The 22,535-nt window shown below is 42.7% G+C and overlaps 1 protein-coding gene across 3 annotated transcripts in view; it reads right to left on the reverse strand.

The window, feature by feature from the left end:
• DGKI (diacylglycerol kinase iota) overlaps positions 1-22,535 on the reverse strand; it is a 260,829-nt gene that overhangs the window by 165,127 nt on the left and 73,167 nt on the right. For 2 of the 3 annotated variants that reach the window (XM_061638752.1, XM_061638751.1), the window contains 5 exons: positions 12,454-12,570; positions 5,643-5,738; positions 5,251-5,325; positions 2,548-2,643; positions 2,216-2,298 (listed from right to left, as the gene is read on the reverse strand). In XM_061638752.1, the coding sequence (XP_061494736.1) occupies positions 2,216-2,298; positions 2,548-2,643; positions 5,251-5,325; positions 5,643-5,738; positions 12,454-12,570 (467 nt within the window). The remainder of the gene's footprint in view (positions 1-2,215; positions 2,299-2,547; positions 2,644-5,250; positions 5,326-5,642; positions 5,739-12,453; positions 12,571-22,535) is intronic. The other variant, XM_061638750.1, reaches the window with a different exon arrangement.

The following is a 22,535-nucleotide window of genomic DNA, read 5'->3' on the forward strand; positions in this document are numbered from 1 at the left end:
TACTTTAAACAGGCAAGGAAAGATGTCCCTACAAGCAACTGAGAGCAGGTTACTGTCCAGATAAGAAGTGAGAGTAGGTCAGTTGAATGGAAATGGACTGCCTTCAAGTCGATCTCAACTTATGGCTACCCTATGAATAGGGTTTTCATGGTAAGCGGTATCCAGAGGGGGTTTACCATTGCCTCCCTCTGAGGCTAGTCCTCCCCAGCTGGCTAGGGCCTGCTCAGCCTGCCACAGCATCACAAGCCAGCCCCTTGTCTGCAACTGCCAGCTGGGGGGCAGCTGGGCTCCTTGGGACTATGCATCTTGCCCACAGCTGCACATGTGGCAGGGCACATAACCCCGAGCCACTCACTGTGGGGTGATCTTTATCTGGCCCTTCACACCCAGGAGACACAAGCGGGGATTTGAACTCACAGACTCTGGACTCCCAGCCAGGCTCTCCTCCCCACTGTGCTATACCAATAAAGATATCTGAACCTAGGACATACTGAGTAGTATAACATGAAAGTTGACCACCTATCCAGGGATGCAGTAGCAGCAGATTTCCTGCATTGGCAGGGGGCTGAACTAGATGCTCTTTTAGATCATTTCCATCTCTATGATTCTATGTCTGTGTATCTCAAAACTGTTGCTCAGTTTAGGGCAGTTAGAAGATTTGGCTGATGAAATATTTATCCCAGTAAAAGCAAGTTATAGATTGAGGTGTACTGACAAAGACGTGGCTTTGTTGCTTTGTGAAACATGGCACGATTTCTGCCAGCAATCGTGTTGGCTGCATCAATCCTATTTGTCACTTCCTTCCATACATTCTAAAATTTAACACACACAAAGTAGTCCACAATTGAAAATGCTATGAATGCAGCACACGAAGGAGTAAGTTTAGTAACTATCCAACGGCACCACCTGGTGGCATTGAAAAATATGTATTCAGATATGGACCATTCTAAGATGGAAGTTTTACACTTCTTCTGGTAAGTTTCAGTTTCTTCTGGTAAGTGCTCTTTGATTATGAGTAGAATTCATGCTCATTCCACATGCATCCAAATGAAACATCTGACTTGGCTCATAGTAGCAGTGCCTGATATTGACTTGTGGGGAGGGATGGGGGACAAATTAAATTCAGTTCACATTTAAAGCCAAATCTACCAAATTTGCACTTTTCAAAACAATATGGGAGCCAAAACACAACCATCCTTCAAAATTCACCCTTATCCAAATTTTGTGATGCAATTATCTGACCAAACAATGTTTACAAAAATGCAAATATTAGGGGGAAAGTGTGTGTGAAACTGGATAATCAGTGAATATAACATACAAAAATGCACTAGGAGAAAATGCTTGAAAAAATGTGTACATTACTCAACAGTGCATAAAAATGTGTTTATTAGGAGCAATTCACACAAAAATGCTGAAACATTTTCATGAGGATTTTTTTTTAATTCACAAATTTTCTGGAGAATTTCAGGATAGATTCCCAGGTGTGCAATGTCAGAATGCTGGGGGGGGGGGCGGCAGCATCATGATGGCAGGCTCCTCCCCCAACTTACATGCATTCCACAAATTGCTTATAGAGAGCTACAGAGAGAGAGTGAGAGAGAGAGAGAGAGAGAGAGAGAGAGCTATAAATGTGCCCTCCAGATGTTTTGGACTACAACTCCCAGCATCCGCCAACCATTTGTCATGCTGGCTGAGGATAATGGGGGTTGCAGTTCAAATCATCTAGAAGGCACAAGGCTGGGGAAGGCTGCTCTAAATGGGTATGCATAGGTTGGGGGGTGTCTGCCATTCCCTCATATACACATGCATTCATTGTGTCTGTTTTTGACACCTGAAAAGGGAATGCAAGCAATTCCATCCCCATGCACTGGATTCATTCTCAATTCAAGCTTTATCGGAAATGAGGTTGTTGGAGCCAAGGAGCAGGCATTTCAGCAGAGGTTCTCTTGTTATAGAACTCTCTCCACAGGGATTGATTGTGGCAAGGAGAAAGAGTTCAGTTCCCCCTCCTTCCATGGTCCCAACGTTCCTCCATGGCTATGGCTTACATAAACTCTTTTGACAAGAGTAAGGACTACCTTATGAAAGATGTGATGATTCCAGCCAATATCTCTAATGATTGCTTCAAAATGCCCATCATATATGGGTACCCTTCAAAATACCCATACTAAAACAGTAAGGAATAGCAAGCTACATTAAACATTTTTGTACTTACGCATCTTTTGGTCCTTCCTGAGAGAGATCAAAGACCTGACGTGGATTCAAGTACCACATGAACATCTGGAGAACCTTAGTACCCTGTCAAGAAAGAGAAAACTGTTAACTTCTCTGAAGCACAATTCTTGAATCCCTGGACAAATGCTGCACTAATCATTCAGGTCAGTAAAATGCACTACAAATGCCCCATCTTTCACTTCAGAAGTCTTCAGTCCAAGACATAAGCATTTGTGTCTTTTTTTAAAAAAAACAATTAATTTTAGGTCCACCCTTTGCTGTAAACACATACACACACTGAAAATAGCTGATGTGTTCATATTCAATGTTTACCTGATTCCCTCCACTTTTTGGATTCACAAATACGAGCAAGGGTTTCATGAGAGGGGAAGAGATGGGTTTTATCACAAAAGGCCGGCCTTTGTTTTCCTAGAGGAAGAAAAAGAAAAGCCTGACAGAAGACATTGGTATATCTCAAGGGCCATGTTGGCTAGGGCAGATGGGAACTAGAAGATGAGACATTCCCCATCCCTGCATTAGAAATACAAAATTACCAGCCAGAGACACCCATATGATCTCTTATTTTAAAAAGAGCAGTGGGTTCTTTACATATTTATTAAATTTCTATCCCACCCTTCCTCCCAAAGGTGTATATATTACAAAGATATGAACAAGAAGTCATATATGTGCCATCATTTTAATAGCAACATTGTAGACAGAAGTGAAACATAACATACTTAGGAAGAGATCATGAAGCCATGCGTTTGTCCGCTATGAGGAGGTGAGAGCAGTTACCAAGGGAAATTGGACCCTCTCAGTACTTCATGTGACTGGGTCAAGGCAGGTGGGTGAACGTTTAATTTCATGGCCCAGTCAGAGTGCTACATGGGTTACATCCCCCCACCCATTCCTCAAGCATCAATGTATTTTAAAGTCTGTTTTATGATGTTTTAAAGTGTTTTTAGTGATTTTGTTTGCCACCCTGGGCTCCTGCTGGGAGGAAGGGTGGGATATAAATCAAATAATAAATACATAAATAAATACATAAATAAATAAAGCATACACACACCGTCACGAAGTTGATTGACAGTGGTAGTGGTCAACACTGAAGTCACATCCACATCATGGGTTGTATTCAACTAAGTCCTACTCAGAGTAGACCCACTGAAATTAGCAAACCTAAGTTAGTCATGTCCATTAACTTCAATGGGTCTGTTCTGAGTAAGTCTGTGTGTTGAATACCACCCATTGTCTTTTTATTTCTGGCTATTCATTTATTTATTCTGAGTAGTACAAGCATTGAATAACACCCAAAACATTTAAAGCACATCTCCCTGCAACTGCATCCCTCACAAAGCTACAATTCCCAGCAACCTTAACCACCTGCAGTTCCCAGGATTCTTAGGGGAAAGCCATATGCTTTAAATGTATTGTATGGATGTGACTATTTGCCATGGTCTTTTTTTCTTCCTAAGCATTCCTCCACTGTGAATCCTAGTAGTGTTTGTCAAGTGACACTTTATTGTTGTTGTTATGACACTAGTCAGCTCTTATTCCTCTGGCCAGTCAGCAGAAGAATGTGTGGAACTATTTGTGACAGTTTCATCTTACTCTTAGAGCACATTGACAACATAAAATTAATCTGGTTTATTCATCAGCTCATGTCCTCAGGGAACTTGAGAATATTGTTATTGGGGGGATGGGACTAGGCCAATCTAACAGAATTCTAGCAAACTCAACAGCCATCAATTCCAGTGATTCTTTGTTGGATCCCACAACAACTCAGATTTCAGTATCAGTCCTATACTTGCATCCTCCATAGGAAGAGAAGCAAGGATCATTACTTTTGCTCTAACAATTTTCAAGAAAATGGACTTGGCCTGCTGGGAAGAGTGGAGACTGAAAACACTCTTGGTTGGCTGGGATTGTCATATCATAGTTTACCTTCCCAGCTACCTTCTACCTTTTTCCACAGCTCTGCTGTCACCTGTCAGGCCCCAAATTGTTCTCGGGCCCACAACTCATGTCAGATCCTTACAATGTCCCCTGGGAAGAGGGACTGATTATTAAACCACACAGGGAATTGTAGGTCCGTAAGAGGGCATAGGGGTTTCCTTACAGCTCTTAGTACTCTGAACAAACTACTGTTCCCAAGATTCCTTGGGAAAACCATGACAGTTTTAAGTGGTATAATTGCCGTGCCTCCATTGGATGAGTTCTCAGAGGAGGAGGAGGAGGAGGAGCAGGGGATTGGCATAGCAAAGCCAGGAGAGGGAACAAGCAGACCCACCCCAGAAGCAGCTGCAGACCCCCCCACCACTGGAAGATGTTCAGGATACAGTGGTAGCCCCTCCGTCAGACTCAGGGAGTGAACAGGAGGCCCCTCCACTCCCTGCAGAGTGAATATGCCTGCGAGTAGCAGAGCAACACAGGCTTTCTGGCCATTTAAGGCTCCAAGCTCCTGGGAGTCAGAGAGTTGATTGTTAGCACCTGAACCAGGGAGGGGAGCTTAAAAGGCAGTGAGACACCATTTGCCCTTTGCTGGAAGCAACGTCAAGATGCCAGCATCAAACCCTCGCCAGCCGTGCCTTGAAACCCAGATCCCCTTGTTAGAATATTAGACCTTGCTTTGTTCACTGACTTTGCCTTTTGGAAAATGACTGCCTTTTGGAAGATGACCTAGTATGTGCACTAAGACTCCTTGGCCCTCTCCCTTGCTTATCTGCTTTACAACCAAGTCCCTTCATAGGCAGCTGCTAGCTAATTGTTTTACAGCACCATATATCAGTTCAGTGCAACCGGAAGAGACTGACAATAAACTGCTTTAAATGCGTAGAGCAGATGAGTCCTATGACAGTCTGCTGTCAGTCTTTACAGGCCACAAACATGTTGCCTTGATGCAGCAGGCCTTTTGAGGTATAAAACTAATACATTTGTGGCCTGTACATCTGTGTACATAGGCGCAGCAGGTTTTATACCACAACAACAGAAGATTGTCAAGAACATATTTTGGGAGTGCCTTCGTTAAAGTTTTACCTCATTGCCCCTTTTGCTGGCTTTCCTTTTAAAAGATGTCCTCTTCTTCCGCCTGGTCGAATTTTTCAGCGAATTCTGTATGTATAATTTTTTTTAAAAAAAAAGAGGGGGAGGGGAAGAGTGTTTAAAAAGAACAAACCACAAAGGAAAATATCCCTATAAGAAACACCTCTGTGACAGTACCTTTGGAGAATGATACACCACCTGGCACACATGCGTGATTTGAAAAAGACATGCGTCTCATGCTTTAACACTGTCACACCACCAGTTATGAAGAAAGCCACACACTGAGACCACTAGACTGGTACTTTCAGAACTGGAGACTTTCCAATGCTGTGAGGGAGAAGAAAACTAGATGCTCCCATAGACTCACATAACAGCACATGGTGTACCTGCCAACCCTCCCAATTCAGGTAGGAGACGCCCGTTTTCCTTCCGGGGCTCCAGTCTCCCGCCCAATCAGGTTCGTCTCCTAATGTGGAGACCATCTGTATAAAAAGGTTAAGGAGAACAAGATAAAACGAGCTATGCTTCATGGGACTTATTTATTTATTCACTGTCAAGCCAATGGCATGAACCAAAACTATGCATGCCTTTATATCAACCCGATGTTCATTGGCAAGCAAAATTACAGGTGACTTTCTTAACCACCTCAACCTGGTGCCCTCCAGATGCTTTGGACTACAACTCCCATTGGTCCCAGACAGATGCTCACTGAGGCGGTCTAAAACATCTGGAAGGCATCAGATTGGAGAAGGCTGTTTCAAACATAAAGTTATTATGTGGGGGGTGGAGTGCTAGCCTACTCACACATTGCCCTCTTTACGTGTACACCTAAAAATTTAGGATGAGAACATATCAACTATGTTTGCAAGCACATGCATCAGGTACACTCTTGAAAAAGCCAGGACTGGCTGTAGCTTCTCCCGACTGACTGTACACTCCATAGCAAACCCATATCTGCTGATGTATAATGTGGGGCCTTCAGGGTTTCAGGCAGACAGGACTTGCATTTCACTTGCTATCAGATCTGTTTTTTAACTGGAGGTCTCAAGGATTAAACCTGGGAACTTCTGAATGCAAAGAATGTGTTCTACCAGGGAGCTATAATCCAAATGTTTGATGCTACATGACTGGCCCAAATCACACTGTGAGCTTCATAGCTGAATGGGCACTTGAACCTGGATCTCTCTGGTCTTGGTCATTTGGGGGAGGGCCATAGCTCAGGGGTAGAGCATCTACTTTGTATGTAGAAGGTCCCAGGTTCAGTCTCCAGCATCTTCAGGTAGAGCTGAATCAGAACTGTTTATAGTCATTTTACACAAAAGTCCAGCAGCCTATTTTAGATAGAAGTCATTTTGCTGTTGCTATTGTTAAACAATTGGTAATCCGAAGCTCTTGCAAATCTACTTCAAATCACCCAGAGCTCTACCAGTAGATCCTGATCTACCTTCTGCCCACCCCTCCTCTAAGTGATACCCATGTGAGGTGCGTACAAATATCAAATAACATGCCTCTGATACCACAATGTTGTCAAGAAACCATTGCCTGTGCACCAATAGCCATCAAGGTAGAGCTGGAAAACCATAGATAAGTATGCTCTTGCTACCCCATACAGTAAGCCACCAAGCCTATATATTGGAGCATTTCTTGAATAATGAATTGTTCCTAGGTTTTGCGGTACAGAGGATATGTGTCCAGGGGTGTACTTAGCCTGTACTAGAAGCCGGGCTTTTAGTGTTGCAGCTCCACCTCTCTGGAATCAATTACCAGCTGACAGGTGCCTACTATGATGATGTTTAGGTACCTACTGAAGATAGTCTTGTTTAGGAAGGCTTTCCCTGAAGTATAACCCAGTCATTTGTGGAATTATCCATTTTATATCTGATGAAATTGTTTTGTTGTTTTTAGCGTTTGTATGGATGGTTTTATTATTTTTAGAGCTTGTGTTTGTGTGTTTGTGTGTTTTATTCTGTTTTATCTTGCAAAGCACTTTGATGGTTTTATGCCATGAAGTGATCTATAAATTTGTTTAATATATTATTATTAATAATATAATATAATATAATATAATATAATATAATATAATATAATATAATATAATATAATAGTAATAGTAAAAGTAAAAGTACTACTACTACTACTACTACTACTACTACTACTACTACTAATACTACTACTACTACTACTACTACTACTACTACTACTACTACTACTAATAATAATAATAATAATAATAATAATAGGTCAGTCCTCTATTTCATTGATCTTCAAATAATGAGTTGGGACCCACCACCAAGTTACAGCCTGATCTAAGTTGATTCACAGCAACAGCACTACCACCAAACAAATATATGGTACAAAAGAAAGAAAGAAAGAAATGGGTCGCCAAATACAAATTTGGGTTGAAGGACAGACTTGGCTCTGAAATGTGAAGACTACTGCTCTGTTTGAAAGGGTATCAGAGGGCAGCCCCCTATTAGAAGGAATCCCATATTTGAAGGGTTGCCTGATCCAAGTCTAGTTTAAAGCAAAGGAAGCAGGGGCCGTAAAGCTGCCCATCAACAGTAAGCACCTGAACAACAGATTGTGAAGGCACATAGGTCACCAAGGCCCAGTCTTCCCTATGATGGAAACATATTGTATTTCTATTTAAATTACAGTAGTTGTTCCAAATTTGCATCTAGACATATATAAATTAGCATGTACAGATTTGATGCAAATCTGCCTCCTCTTTTCTCCCCCTTTTCAGTGGTGTGTTAGTGACCCCCCTATTTCACAGTGGCTTCACCCACCCAAGGTAGCACTTTGCTTCTCGTGACACAGACACCCCAATAAAGGCTTTCAGGTCAGTTTGGAAACAAGTCTGTAATGCAATATTATCCTATATTCCTAGCTCTCACTCTGTGGCTGCCTATAATCCAGCACTGACATTTCTATGGCAGTGACCAATGTGAACAGACAACAGGAGTCAGAAGCCAGAAGTGTCAGAACCAGTCCTTTATGAGGTAGGGATAGAGGAGAAATTCATTTTGATTCACATTTTAATGCAACCCACTTAATTCATACTTCCCAAATCAAGACTTGAACCAAAACACAGCTATCCTTCAAAATCTGATCTCTGAATTTTGCAATGCAGCTCACAAACGAAAAAATGCATACCAGAATGCATATGTTATGGAAAAGTATACCCCAAAAATGTGTTCATTAGTGAAAGTAATGTGCAAAAATGCATTGTATTAAGAAGCTTGCAAAAATTTGTATATTAGGCCAAATAGTATATAAAAATGTACACATGTATTAGGAGAACTGTGCATGAAAATGTACATGCATTTCCATTTTCATGTAGAGTTTTTTTTAAAAAAAATGCAAACTGAGACAGACCAGACTTAAAAGAGGAAAAATGAGAAACATTCTTTCATCCCTGTAGTGAGGTTGCATGTACTGTTCTTGCGTCAAGAACAATATTACATTCCAGATGGCTTTCCTACAGTGATTTCACTTGAGGCAATTGTGCAAAAGGAATGCACACAAAAAATATGGATCACTTTAAGATGTCTAATTCCTCAGATGGATACTGCAAGCACAAAACTTGTTCATGAATTTGAGTTTAGCCCTCTTTCTTACTAATGAAATACAACAAAACGAAGGGCTTAGCTAAGTTTTATTTTTTAAACAAAGTAAGACAGTGAGGGAGTCTCAGGCTCACCCATCCCCAGACATATACCCTACTCTTCTCACCCCTTGTAAGTGAAACAGGTGCTCTAAATATCTCAGAAAGCCATGGCTTATATAAGCCATCCTAGGAAAGAAAGATTAGGACAACTGCAAGGGAAAGCTAACGTCAAGCTTTTCTGGGTCACAAAACCTTGCCACTGTTACTCTCCAAGTCAGGCTAACTAGATGCCACTAAAAATTTAATTTTGTCTCATCATATTTTCTTAAAGCTGTAAGATGTGAGTTCATTATTCAAAAGAAAATGGAGCATGCAGACTCTTTACTCATTGCTTATACTACCTGGGCTCTGTGTTGTACAGTTTAAAGGTAAAGGTGTCCCCGCACTTGTAGTGCGAGTCATTTCCGACTCTTAGGGTGACATCTTGCAACGTTTACTAGGCAGACTGTATATATGGGGTGGGATTGCCAGTTCCTTACCCGGCCTTTCTTTACTCCCCAGCATATGCCAGGTACTCATTTTACCGACCACGGATGGATGGAAGGCTGAGTGGACCTCGACCCCTTTTACCAGAGATTTGACTTCCTCTTTCCGTTGGAATCAAACTCCAGCCATGAGCAGAGCTTTCGGCTGCGTTACCGCCGCTTACCACTCTGCAACACGGAGGATCTTGTTGTACAGTTTAGTGAACTAGTTTTTTTTCCCCTTCTCTCCAGGCATACAATATTAGATTATTTCACTACTTAGGCTTGGCCCTGACAATAGCAAAATTCCAGATGTATCTTGCCTGCTATAACATGGTCATATCTTTCACACTGATGTGGTGTATGTCTGTGTGTGCGTGCACCTTTGCCAATTCAGTGACACACCCAGTACAAGTGGATTCATATGCCCATGTTTGTCCAACACAGGATCCCTAATCACAATTTATGGAAAATGCTTCTGCAGTTAACAGAAGGGAACACTATTTCAGGTTTTTATACAGGGAGGTTGGAAAAAAGAAATGGGAAAATGTGATTTGCTATTTTAGCAAATAATACTATTTTAATATAGCAATAATATCCACACAGGCCAAATAATCACTTTTTTTCTTTTAAGCAAAGGAATTTGTACCTTTGGAATGCAATTTATTTTATTTTAATATATGCATGCCATCTTGATGAGCAAAGCCAGTCTAAAGCAGCTTATAACAATAAAAATAACAAATATTTTAAAAATCAGTATTGCTAAATGAATAATAAACAAAATTAACAACAGTAAAACCAGACTGAGCCAACATAACTGTTTATAGATTCCCTTTCCAACAGAAACCTAGTGGCCACAGTGATTTCTTTTACTTGAGGAAAATCAGTTAGCAAACTCCTCTTCTCAAGACCAGCCATCCACTGCAAGGGTTTCACATCCCAGGGTATATACAAGGTGGAGAAACACTCCTAGGCAGCTCAGGATGGCTGCTTTGAAAGAGACTGCATTATCCAAGTACATTTCATGACGACTGCCCACCTTCTTCCCCAGAATAAAGTGCAATGGTCATTGTTCCAGTTGTGATAGGGCAAAGGATGTAAAAAATAGCCAGTGCTTATTTTTTCTTTGCTTTTTGGATTCAAAAGTTAAAGATCAGAAGAAGTCATCCAATGTTCTTGTTTGGTTAAATATGACTTGATGCAGGGATTCCCACACTTTGATCCATGGACCACCAGTGGTCCACCAGCTTCATTCAGGTGGTCTGTGGTGTGTCTGTGGGCTTATGGTAGTAGAAGATGGGAGATGGCACATCCATCATGTTAAATATTTGTAATTATTTTAAGTGCATTTTATTGCTTCTTTTATTTCTTATATTGTATTTATTGTACTACAATTTGAACTCTATGGAACTCAATTGTAATTAAATAAAACACAATATTTAAGAAATAAAAGCAGCAATAAAAATCCTACACAGCATCTAACATGGTGCATTACAATTGCTACAACAGACAGAAAAATCATTAAGTGGTCCACCAAGACCCTCAGCCATTTTCAAGTGGTTCGTGGGGGAAAAAAGATTGGGAACCACTGAGCTAATGTACACAAAAGAGTACAATGGGAAGAGTCAGCTAGCAGAGACATCCAATGATGTCAGCCATCTTGCGCAACAGAATTTGCTTGTGCAACGGGGCTTCTCATTTCTCTCCTCCAACCCCAACCCCCCGCAAAGGCCCCCCAACTCTCTGAAGCTGATTTTGCAGGTGTGCAGGGATGAGGAGAGGAAGGAAAAGCCCCGTTGTGGAAGTGGAAGCATACTCATGCTACATTGCATCTCAGCCAATATCTTTAGTTCAAAGTATACCAACATAATCTCAGCCAATATCTTTAGTTCAAAGTATACCAACATATACTTTTCTTGACAATCAAGGGTAGCATTTCAAAATGCGCATGCAGAAATTACTACTGAGAAGTCCTCACCCTTCACTATCCTCAGAGAACTAAATGCTTAGTTATTCAAAACCATCTACCAGGTAACAGGAATGAAGGGACAGTCGAGAGTAGGGACAGGGCCAGCCCTACTATTGGGCAGAGGGAGGTAGATTGCTAAGGTGGCAGATGCTATGGGGCAGGGACCAATGGTGAGGTTTGGAGGACAGGGTTGTGTGTGCTATGTGGCCTGTCCTGCACCCCCTAAGCTAGCCTGCTGCCTTCGGGTTGGTGGAGGATGCTGTCCCATCACCAGTTTCAACTGCCAGTCTGGTTGGCTTTTGTACACAGAATGGGAAAGAGGATGCCATCTTGCCATTTGCTTCAGGCAGCAGGAGGCCTGGGTCCATTACTGAATAGGGAACTCAGCTTCTGCAGCTCTAACAACCACTTCAGAACACTTACAAGGTATAGGCAGGGTCTCCTGGTTGCAACTTGGCAGTTCTAACTCTACTCCAGGGTTGGGGAACTGAATCCATCCTGCAGACCAGATCCTAATCTCTCCCCATCCACCCCTATGGGCCAAATTTGACAGCTGGATAGGACAGCCCATCTGTTAATCACCTGATGTCACCATGATGCTTACACGAACAACCTGCTTATCATCTGGGTTTGCAAACACCCTTTGGCCCAGCTGCATCTTTACTTGTCCCACACCTGATGTCATATATGATGCAAGATTATGGCAACAGGGTGTGGCTTGCCCACAATGGCCTCACAGGCCAAATGCAGAGATCTGGTGGTCCTAATTAGTCACACAAGCTGGAGGTGTGACTCTGCTCTACTCCCTTCAAATACTTTCAGGAATTGAATTGAATTGAAACTTTATTTCAGGAAGGAAGGATTCCATTATTGCTTCCAACAATGACCCTCGACAACGCAAAACAATATGGTGAAAGAATCCTCCAAAAGGAGTAAATGGTAAGATAGGATAATAGCTTATAACAATTATGAGTGCAGCTGGTGGCAGGTCTGTGGGCAATGGTAGTGGAGCATGCCTTTTCTGGAGGAATATCAGGCATTTAAGCCAAGTGACCTAACCAACAGTGTCAAAACAGACATTGGCATGCAGTTACCTGAGGTTTCTTCACCTTAATGATCCAGGTAGGAGGTACAATGACAGCTGCATGAGCCCCTAGGGAGCATGGCTCTTCAATGTGCTGCAGCATGAAGCAGGTGACTTTATTGTGAAACTTCAGGAAAGAAAATGAGAGGTACCAGTGAGACAAGGAAAGCACAGAAGACAAGTGCAAAGGTCAGAGAGAAAATAACTATGACATAAAACAGGGGTGGAGATCCTTTTTGGCCCAGAGGATCAGATCCTTATCTCTCCCCACCCCAGCAGACCAACTTTGACAGGGGGGCAGGACAACTCACCTGTCAATCATCTGACTTCATAATAAGATCAGATGCTTGACATCTGTCAAAGTCCCTTGTGCAGCACTTCCAAAGCACCCAACAATTGTCTGGTTGTTATGTGCTTGGGTATGGCTGTGCAAGGGGCTGGGAAACCGCTGAGCACAGGGCTTGCAAAGCACTTTGCTTCCTAACCAGCTGGCTGTCAGGCATTTGGGAAGCACTGCACAACAGTGCCTGAAAAAACCCTTTCAGCCAAACCCTGCCTCTACCTGCCCATGTATGACATCAGGCGTAGGGCAGATAAGCACGGCTAGCCCAGAACAGCCCCTGGGCCAAATTAGGGAGGCCTGGTGGACCAGATTAGGCTCACAGGCTAGAGATCCCCCACACCTGACATAAAAGTTAGTAAATTGACATAACCCAGACTTGCCTTCTTTTTCCATTGTTTTGTAGAATTTTAGAGCCAAACAGGGCAGCCACAGATACTTTAATCCTCATGCCTGCCTCATTCCCATTAAAAGGAGTACATGGAAGAGGGGTGCAAAACCAACCTTCTCCCTCACTTTACCTTGTGGTACTCATAGAATAGTAGAGTTGGAAGGGGCCTATAAGGTCATCAAGTCCAACCCCCTGCTCAATGCAGGAATCTCTGCCCAGATCATTTTTGGTACAGCTACCTTATCATATTTATTTTGGCCAGGCCCTTCATCAACAGGCAGCCAGGTCAGGCATGGGCTGAAGGCCCCTGTGGCTCAGAAGGGCCCGTCCTAAATCTATAGGCTGGGGCTGGGAGGGTGGAGCTCCCATTCTGCAATCCACACCAGCATTGGGTTGTGGGGTATGATTTGTGGCCTGGGGTAAGGGGTTGACACCCCTGCCTCCATCTTAATAATAATAATAAATAATAAAATTTTATTTATTAGTCGCCCATCTGTCCGAATTAACGGACACTCTGGGCGACGTACAACAATATAAAATACAATATAATACAAATACAGTCAACAATCATGTAAAACATCTTTCAATTAATACACTATAACCTTAATCTGCCCCGGCAATCCCATAGGCCTGCCTGAATAGCCAGGTCTTTAAGGCCCGGCGAAAAACCATCAGGGAGGGGGCATGACGGAGGTCAAAAGGAAGCAAGTTCCAGAGGGTGGGGGCCACAACCGAAAATGCCCTCTCTCTGGTCCGCACCAGCCTAGCTGTTTTCACCAGTGGGACCAAGAGAAGGTCTTGTGAGGCTGATCTTGTTTGGCGGCATAATTGGTGATACTGGAGGCGTTCCTTCAGATAAACTGGGCCGAAACCGTATAGGGTTTTAAAGGTCAGTACCAACACCTTGAATTGGGCCCGGTAAACAACTGGTAATCTTGAGTGAAGGCAGGCATGTACATGCGACACACTAGCATGCTGACATAGCAACGTGGGAGGTGAGGTGTCCAGAGTTGTACGACGCACACATCAGGAACATGGAATGTGAGAAGCATGAACCAGGGAAAGTTAGAAATTGTCAAGCAAGAAATGGAATGCATCAACATTACAATACTTGGCGTGAGTGGATTAAAATGGACGGGAATGGGACATTTCCAGTCAGGCAACTACAAAATATTCTATGCAGGAAATGAGAAATTAAGAAGAAATGGGGTTGCTTTAATAGTGAGAAGTGATGTAGCAAGAGCAATTAGGAGCTACAACGCAAGGTCTGAGCGAGTGATATCAATGAGATTAAATGGGAAACCTATCAACATAACCATCATCCAAGTCTATGCTCCCACGGCAAACGCAGAAGAAGTGGAATTGGAGAGATTTTATGCAGAAGTACAGGAAGAAATTGATCACACACCAAAACAAGATGTGCTGATAATCATGGGAGATTGGAATGCAAAAGTAGGGAACAGAGAAGAATTAGGATTTGTGGGGAAATGGGGCCTAGGAGACAGAAACGAAGCAGGAGACAGACTTATTGAATTCTGTGAAGCCAATAATTTGTTTCTTGCGAACACATTTTTTGAACAACCGAAAAGACGACTATACACGTGGACATCACCAAATGGTCAATATAGGAATCAAATTGATTATATAATTGGTAGCAGAAGATGGAGAAGTTCCATACTTTTTGCAAAAACAAGACCAGAAGCAGACTGCAGTACAGATCATGAACTGGTCGTATCAAAAATCAGAGTAAAGCTAAAGAAGTCCAACAAAGCAATCATAATACCAAAATACAAATTAAATAACATCCCAGAAGCATATAAAGATCAAATAAGGAACAGGTTTGAGGCTTTAAACTTAGTTGACAGAGAACCAGAAGAACTATGGACTGAAGTCCAAGACGTTATCAGAGAAGAATGCAAAAAGACAATACCTCTAGTTAAAAAGAGAGAAAGACCCCATTGGATGACTGAAGAAACTCTTCAAATGGTTAAAGAGAGAAGGAAAGCAAAAGCAAAAGGAGATAGAAACACAGTCAGAACCCTAAATGCAACTATACAGCAACTAGTATGTAGGGACAAAGAGAACTATTACAATAGTTACTGTATAGAAATAGAAGAGGACAACAAAAAGGGTAGAACAAGAGCCTTGTTCCAAAAGATTAGAGAAATGAAAGGGAAATTTAAACCAAGAGTAGGGATGTTGAATAATCAACAGGGGAACACACTGACTGACCGAGATGAAATAAAAGGAAGATGGAAGCAATACACTGAAGAACTCTATAAAAGAGATGCAAGGATGACAGATTCATTCACAGAGGAACCGTATGATGAAGAACCAGAAATTTTAGAATGTGAGGTGAAAGCTGCTCTTAAAATACTTGGAAGAAACAAATCACCAGGAACAGATGGCATACCTATACAGTTGCTACAAGCTGTCCAAATTTTGACAAAAACCAAGAGTAGGGATGTTGAATAATCAACAGGGGAACACACTGACTGACTGAGATGAAATAAAAGGAAGATGGAAGCAATACACTGAAGAACTCTATAAAAGAGATGCAAGGATGACAGATTCATTCACGGAGGAACCATATGATGAAGAACCAGAAATTTTAGAATGCAAGTTGAAAGCTGATCTTAAAATACTTGGAAGAAACAAATCACCAGGAATAGATGGCATACCAATAGAGTTGCTACAAGCTACTGAGACTGAATCAGTCCAAATTTTGACTAAAATCTGTCAAGAAATATGGAAAACTAAACAATGGCCCACAGACTGGAAGCGTTCCATATACATCCCAATTCCAAAGAAAGGGGATCCCAGGGAATGCAGTAATTTTTGAACTATTGCATTAATATCCCATGCAAGTAAAGTAATGCTCAAGATTCTACAACAAAGGCTCTTACCATATATGGAGCGAGAAATGCCAGACGTCCAAGCTGGATTTAGAAAGGGAAGAGGCACCAGAGATCATATCGCAAACATACGTTGGATAATGGAACGGACCAAGGAATTTCAGGAGAAAATCACCCTGTGCTTAAAGATTACAGCAAAGCCTTTGACTGTATAGATCATGAAAAACTATGGAATGCTTTAAAAGAAATGGGGGTGCCACAGTATATGATTGTCCTGATGCGCAACCTCTGCACAAGAGGCTGCTGTAAAGACAGAATATGGAGAAACCGATTGGTTCCCCATCGGAAAGGGTGTGAGACAGGGGAGTATTTTATCACCCTATTTGTTTAATCTATACGCAGAACATATCATACGGAAAGCAGGATTGGACGAAGATGAAGGAGGTGTGAAAATTGGAGGGAGAAATATCAATAATTTAAGATATGTAGATGATACCATACTACTAGCAGAAACCAGTAATGATTTGAAACGAATGCTGATGAAAGTTAAAGAGGAAAGCACAAAAGCAGGACTACAGCTGAACGTCAAAAAGACTAAAGTAAGGACAACAGAAGATTTATGTAACTTTACAGTTGACAATGAGAACATTGAACTTGTCAAGGATTATCAATACCCTGGCACAATCATTACCAAAATGGAGACAATAGTCAAGAAATCAGAAGAAGGCTAGGACTGGGGAGGGCAGCTGTGAGAGAACTAGAAAAGGTCCTCAAATGTAAAGATGTATCACTAAACACTAAAGTCAGGATCATTCAGACCATGGTATTTCCGATCTCTATGTATGGATGTGAAAGTTGGACAGTGAAAAAAGCTGATAAGAGAAAAATCAATGCATTTGAAATGTGGTGTTGGAGAAGAGCTTTGCGGATACCATGGACTGCAAAAAAGACAAATAATTGAGTGTTAGAACAAATTAAACCAGAACTATCACTGGAAGCTAAAATGGTGAAACTGAGGTTATAACGTTCCTGCATTTTTGCAAGGGGCGAGTTTGCCGCCACCCTACTTCTGGGAAGACTCGGGAAGGTTTGAGAAAAATTTGTAATTGGTCAGGTGGTGCACCTTGACCAATTGGGAAAGGGTTTGAGCAGCTATATATAGCCTGCTCCTCCCTAAGAACGCACCTTTTTTGCCTTGCGGCACGCTTGCAATTTAGCTCCCTCCTTGGCTTGCTTCTTCTCCTTGGCTTTCTCGTTCCTGCTTCGCTTTCTCTGTTTGGACGCAGCTCGACTGTTGCAGCGACAGTGCTGGTTTGTGGCGGTTTCCCGCCTTCCTCGCCTCGTGTTCCGCTCCCATGTGCCACCTCTGGAGTGTTAGGGAGTGTGCGTGGGGGCAGGAGGGTTCATCTTTCTCCCCCATCCCCACGCAGAGGGGAATTGTCTCGCGGTATAATAGCAGGCGGGCATTTTAAACGTGCCGTTTGCTTGTTTTCCTGTGAGTTATAGAGAGTAGGGGGGGCGGTTTCCTCTCCCTTTTTATCCCCGTGTGTCAGCTGTTCAGCGGGTGGATAGTTTCATAGTATAACACGCAGGCGTTTTAAACATGCCGCTTGCTTTGTTTCTCCTTTTGCCTGCCGGCTTAGGAGAATTGTTGAGAGTTGAGGTGGTGGTTTTCTTTCCTTTTCATTCCCGCGCGTCAACTGTTTAGCGGGTGCATAGCACGCCTGTATTTACTTTCACGCAGGCATTTGGTTTGTTCCCTGCCTTCGCCCCTGCTTTCGATGCTTTTGAAGCTATTGCCTGAAGGGAGTGTAGGTAGAGCTATGCATCTTTGAGCGGCCTCACCAGCCTGCTATAGAGCGGAAGCAGTAGCCTCCTGCCTTGCCTGAGCTTTACTTTCTAAGTACTTAATAGGATTATCTTCCTGCAGATGGGTAGGTTATGCAATTGGCTTTAGAGGGGTGCCCTCAGCCTGCTCTAGAGCTCTGTAGCCTTGTGCCTTGTGTGCACTTTAATTGTATATGTAAATAATTTGATTACGTCATGCAGACTTGGCATGCATATTGCATTTAGTCGCCACAGCAGTACAATATAGGGGGTTAAGTGGTGCTGGTCCTTGGGTACCTTGTTTGTTTGTTTTTGCAGCGCGCCTGCAGCCCTATGCTCATATTTCTCTATTACCCCCCTTCCTTTTTTCTCCCAGGCTGAGTTCAAGTTAATTTTTTATGTGCAGCTTCATTCATTAGGGGTTTGGGGTATTTCATTGTGGGGTACAATTAATTGATTTCTCCCCTGGTCATATTTTGCCAATATAAATAAATATATGAATATATAAATAAATAATTTATTGGTTGATTGATTTGATTGATCAATTAATTAATTAAGTACCATTTATATGGTTTGTGTTTCATTTGGATTAGCTTGAACTCAATACAGTTATATTTGGTTGTTTTGCAATCACTTCATTGTTGTTCCTTGGTGAGTTCAAGGTTTGCCTTATAATGCTGTTTTAGATTATTTAGCTTCTTAATTCTGCTCTATGTATCATACAAAATAATAAATAAATTAAAATAAAATAACAATAAAATGATATGCCTATGCAATATCATCTTTGGAGGGCATAATAGATATTTTAATCTGGGTAAATAAAAATCCTGCCTCCTAGAATTCCTATGAGGGTTTAAGAAGAGCCATAAGAACATAAGAAGAGCCTGCTGGATCAGGCCGGTGGCCCATCTAGTCCAGCATCCTGTTCTCACAGTGGCCAACCAGGTGCCGGGGGAACCCCGCAAGCAGGACCCGAGTGCAAGAACACTCTTTAAAATTTGTCAATATAGTGAGATTCAGTGAAAGGTAATGTATGCCATGTAAGTTTAAAGGAAATGCTCTTAGCCAGTTAAAATTCATCATTGTGGCTATCATTATGAGCCAAGATGTTTATGCTAATGATTAAATTGAAAAGATTATAAATTCGCTGAATCAGAAGTATGGCTTTTTGTAGGATTAAGTTTAATTGTAATTTTCTTTAAGGATCTCTAGTAGCTGATTAGCTGATAAAACTTAGTTATTTATTCAGCAGGAGTATGGCAGGAATATTTTGATTTGTTTGGTTGCATAAGGCATTCTATTGACTGTAGTTTCAAATGTTTTATTCTCATCACTCAAATATCTAAATGAAATATGTTCATTTTAAAATGACAGTTTACTGGTCCTTGCTTCAAGTGCTGCTAGCATTTGGTAAATCTATAATATGAAGCTTTTGCAGGGCTTGTTTAAGTCGAGTTAACTTATTCCAAAAATGTCAATTCTATATTACATGTTTAACAATATATAGACACCCTTTAAGTCATGACCATTTCACAGCAGTCTTGTACATAAGAAGCTATTGCTACCTGTCGTATTCACATTCAGTTGTACTTCAGGCAGGCAGTTCTTGTTTTTTATCATCTAAGGCGAACCTTCCGTGGAAAAACTGCATAGGTTGTGTGGGCATTCGCTTCCTGACCAGGCCGACATGTCTCTGGGATTGTACAGGTGCTGTTGGCCAGATGTGAGAGTAATTGAACACTGGCCCATTTGTCATATCCAATTAATTTTTTTTTTTAGAGCCAGAGCTGTCCTGGCAACCAGTGACTGGTTTAAACCATTGTGCACAATGCACTCTCTCAGACATTAATGCCTTTTTTGATGATACTTCAAGTTCACATTTAGAGGATTTTGTATTGCCATCCTAAAAAGGCGGATCCTATGCATCATGTCTTTGGTCCTATGCTTAGACTCCTTTTATTGTAGGAGTTGCTTGGTCACTTGTACTTACCTTTTAGGTCATTTCCTCTGACATAGCATTAATTCAGTGCCTTTGTGAGAACACGGAAGTGGTGTGCTCACGTTTTCTATTTCAGTGGTGTCTCAGATGGGAGGTGTGTGGATATCCCCTGTGGCTTACTTTTTGAAGGACCTCAGCGGCCGTTCTTTGTTTGGGAGAAGCGGACTTGTCCTGGAGGATGCACTGCAGGTAAGCTTTGATGCAGTTGGTGGCTGGAATTTTGGTGTTAATTTCAGGTCCTTTGGTGGGCTGAGAAATGGCTGGCTTCCATGAGGGGCATGGGGTTTTCCCTGGATTTTATTTTCTTGGGATATTTTTCCAATAGTGCTTGTAGTACATGTGTGGCCTTCTGCCCTTCGGAACTAAACGGTACGTTTTCAGTCCAGCCTGGCTATTGGTTCTTTGGTAAATTCCCAGACCCCTAGCTCTACTTGTGCCATGTGCCTTGTGCATGCATTTGCTCTGCTATGTACATTCTTATATTTTGCTCATGGCTCGGTATGTTCCGGGTTTGCAGACTGATGCAACTGTGCCATCTTAGTATCCCCCACTTCGGCCGTGGCCGATATCAGTTTTACACCTTCATAGTTCATCTGCTCCTAAAAGGGGCAGGGTGTTATCATAAGGAATATATCCGCCCACCTTTCTGCCTGGCCTTTAATTTCCATGCCAAGCACATTCTGAAACCCACTTCATGAAATTCAAAGGTGATTGTGGCGCTCCACCCTAAGGCTGCCCGGTTCTATGTGGCCATTTACCCCTGATGTACTCATGATGCTCCTGCCTTCCATCAGCACTTTGTGTTTCCCTCTTTACGAGGGAAAGTTATTCCTGGAAGTGGCCTTAATGGTTTGTAGGGAGCCTTTTGCCCTGGTAATATATGAGCCTTCAAGGCAAGTCACATCATTTATTTATTTATTTATTTTATTACATTTTTAGACCGCCCTATAGCAATAAGCTCCCAGGGCGGTGCACAGCATAATAAAACAGGTTAAAATACAAAAACACAATAAAACATAATTAAAAATTTTCAATTTTAAATTCAAATTTTAAAATTTTTAAAATGCCTGGGCGAAGAGATAGGTCTTTACCTGGCGCCGAAAAGATAGCAAAGAAGGCGCCAGGCGTATCTCATCAGGGAGGGCGTTCCATAGTTCGGGGGCCACCACTGAGAAGGCCCTAGCTCTAGTTATCGTTCTCCGTGCCTCCCTATGCGTTGGGACACGGAGAAGGGCCTTCGACGTCGAGCGCAGCGACCGGGTAGGTACATAGCGGGAGAGGCGTTCCGCCAGGTATTGCGGTCCGATGCCGTTAAGGGCTTTATAAGTAAGAACCAACACTTTGAATCTGGCCCGGAAACATATTGGTAGCCAGTGCAGCTGGGCCAGGACAGGTGTTATATGATCAAATTTTTTTGTCCCAGTAAGAACTCTGGCCGCAGCATTCTGCACCAACTGAAGTTTCCGAACCGTCTTCAGAGGTAACCCTACGTAGAGTGCATTACAGTAGTCCAATCTAGAGGTTACCAGAGCATGGATAACTGTGGCAAGGTTCTCCCTATCCAGATAGGGTCGTAGTTGGGCTACCAGCCGAAGCTGGTAGAACGCATTCCGTGCCACCGAGGCTACTTGAGCCTCCAGTGACAGGAGCGGATCTAATAAGACCCCCAAACTACGGACCTGCTCCTTTAGGGGGAGTGTAACCCCATCTAGGGCAGGTCGGGCATCAACCATCTGGGCAGAGAGCCCTCCCACCAACAGCATCTCAGTCTTGTCAGGATTGAGTCTCAGTTTATTAGCTCTCATCCAGTCCATTATCGCGGCCAGGCAGTGGTTTAGTACATTAACAGCCTCACCTGAAGAAGATGAAAAGGAGAAGTAGAGCTGCGTATCATCAGCATATTGCTGGAAACGCACTCCAAATCTCCTAATGACCTCGCCCAGCGGCTTCATATAGATATTAAAGAGCATGGGGGACAGAACTGAACCCTGTGGGACCCCATATTGGAGTATCCAGGGACTCGAGTAATGCTCCCCAAGCACCAGCTTCTGGAGACGATTCTTGAGGTAGGAGCACAGCCACCGCCAAGCAGTGCCTCCAACTCCTAAGTCCGCAAGACGTCCCAGAAGGATACCATGGTCGATGGTATCAAAAGCCGCTGAGAGATCAAGGAGAACCAACAGAGTTACACTCCCTCTGTCTTTCTCCCGACAGAGGTCATCATACAGGGCGACCAAGGCTGTTTCTGTACCAAACCCCGGCCGAAAGCCCGATTGACATGGATCCAGATAATCAGTTTCATCCAAGAGAGCCTGGAGCTGGTGAGCGACCACACGCTCTAAAACCTTGCCCAGGAACGGAACATTTGCTACTGGTCTATAGTTGTCAAGATTTTCAGGGTCCAAGGAGGTTTTCTTTAGGAGCGGTCTCACCACTGCCTGTTTCAGGCAGGGTGGTACCACTCCCTCTCGTAAAGAGGCATTGATCACCTCCTTGGCCCATCCGGCTGTTCCGTTCCTGCTAGCTTTTATTAGCCATGAGGGGCAAGGATCCAGAGCAGAAGTGGTCGCCCGCACCTGTCCAAGCACCTTGTCCACGTCCTCGAGCTGAACCAACTGAAATTCATCCAATAAAACAGGACAGGACTGTGCTCCGGACACCTCATTAGGCTCAACTGCTA

The sequence above is a fragment of the Rhineura floridana genome, chromosome 8, assembly GCF_030035675.1.
Source record: "Rhineura floridana isolate rRhiFlo1 chromosome 8, rRhiFlo1.hap2, whole genome shotgun sequence".
Taxonomy (NCBI): domain Eukaryota; kingdom Metazoa; phylum Chordata; class Lepidosauria; order Squamata; family Rhineuridae; genus Rhineura; species Rhineura floridana.